Consider the following 6,833-nt stretch of genomic DNA (forward strand, 5'->3'; position numbering starts at 1 on the left):
TTCTTGGTGAAGGTATCTAACTCCTCCTTCGTCTCGGGAGACATCTCCCTCCACCAAGTCTCGTCGTCCTCGTCCAGGGTATATCCCTTCCAATCCTCCGTGAAGGCAAGGATCCTCCCCCCTGCCTCCAGAGGGGAAAGGCCCCGCCACTCTTCATAGAGGCGGACGCACACTCCCTCCGGCTGCCGGATGACACGCTCCTCGAACGCTGTCATCCAGTCAGCCCATCCTTCGTCTTCATCCACGGGGGGGCCGGAGCAGCCTCCTTCCTACCAGCCTTGACTGTCTTCCCCCCGCCGCATCTTCCCCGTCCTTCTTCCTCTTACCAGAGGTCGAAGGAAGGGGATCTCCCTTAGGTAACTCTTTTTGTTGATTGTTAACCTCCATTTTAGTCCATCCCATTACTGTCACGGCTGCTCCGGTCAGGGCGTGCCCTCCTCCCCCATCTCTGGGAGAGGCCCCGAGTTCCCTCGGGGGACCGGAATATGACTCTGGCTGGGGGATAGGCATCCCCAGCACGGGTCTCCTGCCCCTTACCTCCGAGGAGGTTTTCAGGGGTCCCGGGCCTCCGATAACCCGGGCACCGTGACAGTGCCGCCACGCAGGGGGCCCCGCGGACGGTTGGGGCGTCGGGAGAGGCTCGACCTCCCTTCGCCTTACTCGCCGCGGCGACCAGCATGCTTACTTCCTCCGCCGGGGGGTAATTCCCGCTAGTACGCGTGAGCCATCACGAGAGCCCCCCGGCACGGGGGCGCGTCGGGCCCCGCCTCAGAATAAGTCCGAGCGGCCCCAACGGCCCCCTCGTCCGAGCAGACTGCCAGCTCCTCCGAGAAATTACTCGGAGGCAGTGATGCCAGCCGGGAACGTTTACCCGCATGCTGCCGCGATGGTGGGGGTTGGAGAGAGGATAGTCCGTCTGGCCACGCGTGCGCGCGCACGCTTCTACACAAGCAACACGTCGTAAAAACGTGTGCGCTCGACGCTTGGCTACGACGTGTTGCTTGTGTGCGAGCGTGCGCGCGCACACGTGGCCAGACGGACTATCCCCTCTCCAGCCCCCACCATCGCGGCAGCATGCGGGTAAACGTTCCCGGCTGGCATCACTGCTCGGAGGCCCCGACAGTCCCCCGCCACCGGCCCCCGACCTGGGAAACGTCCCAGCGGCTCCGGTGGGTCCCAGGCCACCGAGCCCCGCCTCGGAAACGTCTGAGCGGCCTCGGCAGCCTGTCACCTCGTTAGGACAAGCGGGACCGGCCCCCCATGCCAGGACGCACGTCCCAAAGGGACGTCGCCCCCAGACACAGGGGGTACCGGCCCGCAGCGTCCGTTGTCGGACCCACTGGGCTGTGGGTCCGACCCTCCTATTGCCCGCCCACCCGGTGACCCGTGCCACGCACGGTTGTGCCACCAGGGTCGGGCTCTCTCTCCCGCCACCGAGAAGGACCACGTCCAGCCCAGCGACGGGAGAGCCACCCCCCCCCCGCAACCCTGCCGGAGCACCGGCGTGCAATGGGTTACAGGGGGGTCTTGCGGCACGCTCTTGGTCAGCGGACGCACGGCATAGCCGGAGCCTGAAAGCGGCACTCGACGGTTCACAGCCGTACGCCCGCCTTAAGCCTCCCCACCACGACAAGGTGGCGCGCCTCGGGGAGGAGATTGGCCTTCTGCACGAACATCGTTGTGACTGTCACCGCAGTGTCCGTTCTGACGGATTCTGTCGGCAGCTTTCCCAATACTGTCCAACCTAAATGTGTTTCTATAGCCGTTAATCCGTTCTTTAAATTATACTTCCTACCTGTTAATAATTTGCCGGCCACATCCGCACCTATAAGAATATCTATAGGACAGTTACCGCCTCCTACATCTGTGAGGATAATATTGTTGGCTCGCAACTCTTCTGTCCACGCACCTCTCTTAATATTCGCAATCGGGCCACAGATAACCTCCTGATCCATTGCTGTGAAATTACACGCGTACGAATTATTCAAGTTCTTAACACGTATCTTAAACATATTATGAGTTTCACGTCCCGATCTAATTCCACCGAATAGAGAATGCGTTACTTCTAATCTGTCAATGGAAACGTAACCTAAATCTTGCGCGGTCTTAGTACTGACATATGACCGTTGCGAGGCCGTATCAATAATCGCTCTGACTACTTTTTCTCGCGATTGAGAATATACTTTTACCCGTAAAGTTTGCAAACAAACTTCATGTGTCTCGCAGGACGACGCTAGGTTATGTTCGCCGGCTGTCTTCTCGTCTTTGTTCGGTTTATTTACAGACCCGCTCTCCTTCCGAAATATATCCGGGCACATCAACAGAGCGTGTCGTTTCGAGCACCAATCACATTTCGTTTTAACCCTACATTTCTGTGAGACATGTCCGCATTTCAAACAGCTAAAGCAGCAGCCCTCTCTCTTAACAATTTCCTTACGGTCATCTAACGTTAACTTACGCGCGGATTCACAACCCTGACTCTCGTGGCTCGACTTACAGAAAATGCAATCCGGCTTCTTTTCTTTTGATACAAAAAGAACGCTCGCGCTGGCTGTTTCCGTCAACGATTCTGTTTTACCCTTCGGTTTCTTCGATATCTTCCCCTGTTCCGTCGGTAATCCAAAACCTGTTAACGCGAGGTCGATGCGCTCTTCATTTTCCACTTCCAATTGTAGGAATTCGAGAAGCTTCGACTGTCGATCCGTAGTCGCGTGTTCTTCTCTTGTTTCCCGCTGTCCTCCACTGCGTTGCCAGGATCGAAGGACCTCTTCCGGAAGAGACGATTCCACAAGCGGATAAAGCATGGCGGCGCACCTATCTGTCGTCACACCCAGTGTTTCTAAAGCACGAATGTAGCACTCGACTTTGTCGTATATGCTCGCGAGGGAGGGTTTCTTATTCCCTCTCGCGGCATTCTGTAGTACGAGCCCCAGCAACTCACGAACGTAAAGCTCAACTATAATATCGTCTCGTCCGAAACGATTCTTCAAGCTCGTGATTGCCTTCTCGTAATTTTCTCCAGTAGGCGGGAAGCTTCTCACGATCTCGCTCGCGCGCGAGTCCACCACCATTGCTTGCTGTAGATATTGTATCTTGTCTTCCTTACTGTATGGGATTGCAAAGGATGGAAGGAGCGAGCAATGGTTTACTCTCATATGCAATTGACTCTCAAACGTTTAATTGTAATTGCCATTCACAAAGCGAGAGTACACCCGACAATTTTCAGGCAAGCGAGGCCGTTTATGCCCAGTTAGGCGTATCGCGTATGAAATACGCGGAAAGTATCGCACACGCAGATCGCGGAAGAAGTCCGAAAAAAATACCGCAACGCGAGCGAAAGGCAAAGAGCGCGTAGAGAGCGACTAATAACACTATCCCGCGCGACGCGACAAACACCATTCGGATGATTACTTTGAGATCGTCACTCAATCCTCGAAGGCGCTTGTCGCCAGAAGTACAGATTTCTAATCGAGACTCACAAGAACGAGAGAGCGGCGGGCTCGCCGGACCGGGATTTTATACCGTCCCTCTCTTCCCTGATCTCTCGAACTTGAGAGTCGAAAAATAAAAGCAGTACAAATAATTTCAAATGAAACCGATCGTCCGGACGCCTCGAGAGACAAACAGTCGGCGTTCGCACAGCGTTAGCGGGCAATCAGCCGTTTTCAAAGAAACTGACTCGCTATTCCTCGAATGCTTCTGTTTCACTTAGGTAGACGACAACAATAGAGAAGCGAAGCGAATATTTGGATAAGACGCTCTCAAGGTGTACGGACAATAGAGCCATCAGCCGATCGGACAAACATCGAGATTCTCGTTTGCTCGGAGACGGTGTATAATATTTAGTTCGAGGCGATCTCGAACACTTACTGATCGTCGGATCGTCGTTTATCTTCTTAAATTGGCTCCAAAAGGGCAGCCATTCCTTGATATTACCGCTGAATTTCGGTATGTAATTCTAATTTGGGAAGCTTCGAAGTCTTGGTAACGTTCGTCGAGATGGTTCTCGTCGTTCCTTCCGATGTTGTCGGCGTCCCCGACGTTACTCTCATCTTCGCCATCAGATATTGTTTCTTATACGAATCGTTCGACTCTAGTTCCTTGTCAATCTCGGCCTCGTCTGCGACCGATTGGAAAAGCGCTTGGTTGTATGCGGAATGTACGCTATCCAGTTCGGTGATTTTTGTTTCCACAAACTGGAAGGCAGGTTTTGCAAGATTATTGGCTCCAGGCTGCCTCTAACACGACAAACTCGGCGTCGGAGGTGTTTTAGAGTCTGTATGTACTGAGAAGAATTTACCGTCTTGCAACATGACAACGCTCGTCCACACACCTCGCGCGCAACTGCAGAGGCTCTGCGTTTGGAGACATGCATGAAGTTTGAACAGATTCCACACCCTCCTTACTCCCCCGATCTTGCGCCTTGTGATTTTTATTTTTTTCCTCTACTCAAGAGAGACCTCAAGGGTAATCAGTACACCTCGGGCGATGAGGTGAAGGCAGCTGTCAAGTCCTGGTTTCGAGAAATTTTAAAGAGAAAAGTCGGAAGAATTTTTCAGTGACGGAATGGAAAAACTTGTTACACGTTGGGAGAAATGTGTTAGCCTTAACGGTGACTATGTTGAAAAATAAATATATGATTTTGAAGCTTGAGAATTGTACTTTAATGTACTTTTTGCTCGATCTCGCTATTTGTTTTTGTTCGTGTTCTACAAGCATGTGTGTATTACTTTTCAGCCTACCCACGTATATGGTAAGGCATCAGTGATGCCTAGTGTACGAACAATAAAACTTAAGAATGTAACATACCTGCGAGTAAAAACATTTTCTCCATATTTACAAAGTATTGAATGTGTGTATCGATATACATATTGTAACATGTGTCATGATTATAACATTCTTCATAATTACGAAGTCCAATATGATAGATAGTTATATGTATGGCAGCTTATTCATTATGTTTCGTATTCAGATTGGGAACACATTACAAGAGACATGAATAACCAAAAACAGAATTCATGATTGTTTAATCCTCACGCGTAACTGTACATATGTACGGCGTCTTCGAATAAACTTTACATAAAGAAGCATATCGATTAACATGTATAGCATTTTGCAACGCAAGACGAACGTTACGTCGAAATATGTCGTTGAATCCAGGGTATATATTTGGCCACATCAACATAAACAACGTATTTTTGTGGATCGCATTGCATAGTTTCACCTAGTACAGTTCGTGAAACAATACCACGCAACTCATAACTGCCCGTGATATTATTCAAAAGTATCAGCCCGTTTCCACTGTCACCGTTACAAGGACTAAATCCGTCTAAGTTGCCAGCGCAAAAGGTGTTATCCGACACGAAACTAAAGTATCTAGCATCAGACCAGAGACAGGTACCCTGCAATTTGCCAAACAAATTTGTCTTTAACTCGAGGTCTACAATAACGCTGACAAATACATTTGTCACAGATATATATAATAAATAGCACTTTTATAATAACAATTAACTACTTACGTGACTCACTATCGTCGCCCTCACCATCCGTTGATCGTTGACATCACGACGATTCAACGCATCTTCACCCCATCCTACAACGTATCCTGTCCTACTAATGACGTCTTCAAGTTGAGTTAAACCGGACCATAGACAAATAGGCTTGATAAGAGGATTGAACTCGACGACTTTCTTGAGGGTCAAAACCGCGAGATCGGAAGTAGCTTTGAGATAGTGAGCATAATCGGGATGAATCATGTAGCTTGCGACTTTCCGATTGGCAGATCCATTTCCGCGCAATTCGTACAAGTTAAATCGCCCCATTATCACTTCTAACATATTGGAGTGTAGTGTAGTGTTGTCACTCGAGTGTACTTTCATGCAGTGCCCCGCTGCAAGGAAGACATACATATAAATTATATTTTGTAACAATCCACACTTTTAATTCGGAGACATCCCGTAAGCTTCTTTCGTATTATACACATCATTTAAATATGGGATACACTCGAATTAAATTAAATATCTTAATTTAGTATGACATAAAATAATTGTGTATTCATACAAGAGATTTATAATAAATATTTGCACAATATTAATACAGCGCCCAGATCATCGTTTTTATAAATAACATAAGACATTCTAAACGTAAGTACTGGAGATAATCTCGAGGAAATATTATGCTTAAAACAGAAATGACGTTCTGTGCAGACATATGTTTTTGCACTGTCATCATTAACGGCTCGTCAGTATTGTTTCAAGCCTTTGAAATATTATGCTGTTTATGTAATTATTCCAAACACCTTAATATTCCTTTATTTTGTTTCGATGAATTGTGAATATCTATCGAAAATTAAGAAATCCGTTCTTTTCTTAATATTAATAGAGAAAAATTAAAATTTTACTATAAATACACTGGTCAAAAAAATTAACGCAACAAGAAATTTACATCAAAATTTGGCGAATTTCAAATAAGCGTAACTTCGCGAAAACTGGTCGAATTGAAAAGTTTTTTTTTTCATTTTATAGGGCAAAGTCTCTGCTTTAAGAAGCTCTTATTGGAATTTGCATTCACTCTTCCCATTTCCCGGAACATTCTCAAAATCATGACCATGTTTCTTCTCTAAAAAATTGCACACTTTGACGCACTGTGCGGAGTGTAGTAATTTTTCTTCGCCAGTTCTGCTTACGGCATCAAAAAGTGTATACTTTTCTCTTCAATTTAAAAAAAAAAAGAAGTTCCTACGATTTTTTTTCGCCAAATCACAGCTCATTAAAATAACCCTTGTGTTTTCGACATTACCGACGATATCTCCGTTAAAAATCATCGTAGCAAGA

The 6,833-nt window shown here is 47.6% G+C and overlaps 2 protein-coding genes across 2 annotated transcripts; both read right to left on the reverse strand.

Moving 5' to 3' along the window:
• Positions 1–1,513: 1,513 nt before the first annotated feature.
• LOC105555673 lies at positions 1,514–4,549 on the reverse strand. Its single transcript, XM_012002698.1, has 2 exons — positions 4,301–4,549; positions 1,514–4,196 (listed from the first exon to the last, which is right to left on the reverse strand). The coding sequence occupies exon 2, from the start codon at positions 3,153–3,155 to the stop codon at positions 1,593–1,595; it is 1,563 nt and encodes a 520-aa protein (XP_011858088.1). The 5' UTR covers positions 3,156–4,196; positions 4,301–4,549; the 3' UTR covers positions 1,514–1,592.
• Positions 4,550–5,000: 451 nt separating this feature from the next.
• Positions 5,001–5,995, reverse strand: LOC105555671 (serine protease gd-like). Its single transcript, XM_012002697.1, has 2 exons — positions 5,520–5,995; positions 5,001–5,402 (listed from the first exon to the last, which is right to left on the reverse strand). The coding sequence occupies exons 1-2, from the start codon at positions 5,907–5,909 to the stop codon at positions 5,133–5,135; spliced, it is 660 nt and encodes a 219-aa protein (XP_011858087.1). The 5' UTR covers positions 5,910–5,995; the 3' UTR covers positions 5,001–5,132.
• Between the last annotated feature and the right edge of the window lie 838 nt (positions 5,996–6,833).

This window comes from Vollenhovia emeryi, unplaced genomic scaffold (genome assembly GCF_000949405.1).
Source record: "Vollenhovia emeryi isolate VEMERY1.0 unplaced genomic scaffold, V.emery_V1.0 DF940883.1, whole genome shotgun sequence".
Classification (NCBI taxonomy): domain Eukaryota; kingdom Metazoa; phylum Arthropoda; class Insecta; order Hymenoptera; family Formicidae; genus Vollenhovia; species Vollenhovia emeryi.

Bases quoted from the DNA above. Each gene is read 5' to 3' on its own strand.
- LOC105555673 (XM_012002698.1), bottom strand. From the start codon at position 3,155: ATGAGAGTAAACCATTGCTCGCTCCTTCCATCCTTTGCAATCCCATAC.
- LOC105555671 (XM_012002697.1), bottom strand. From the start codon at position 5,909: ATGTATGTCTTCCTTGCAGCGGGGCACTGCATGAAAGTACACTCGAGT. The intron at 5,403-5,519 runs GTAAGTAGTTAA...GGCAAATTGCAG, and splicing joins GGGCGACGATAGTGAGTCAC to GGTACCTGTCTCTGGTCTGA.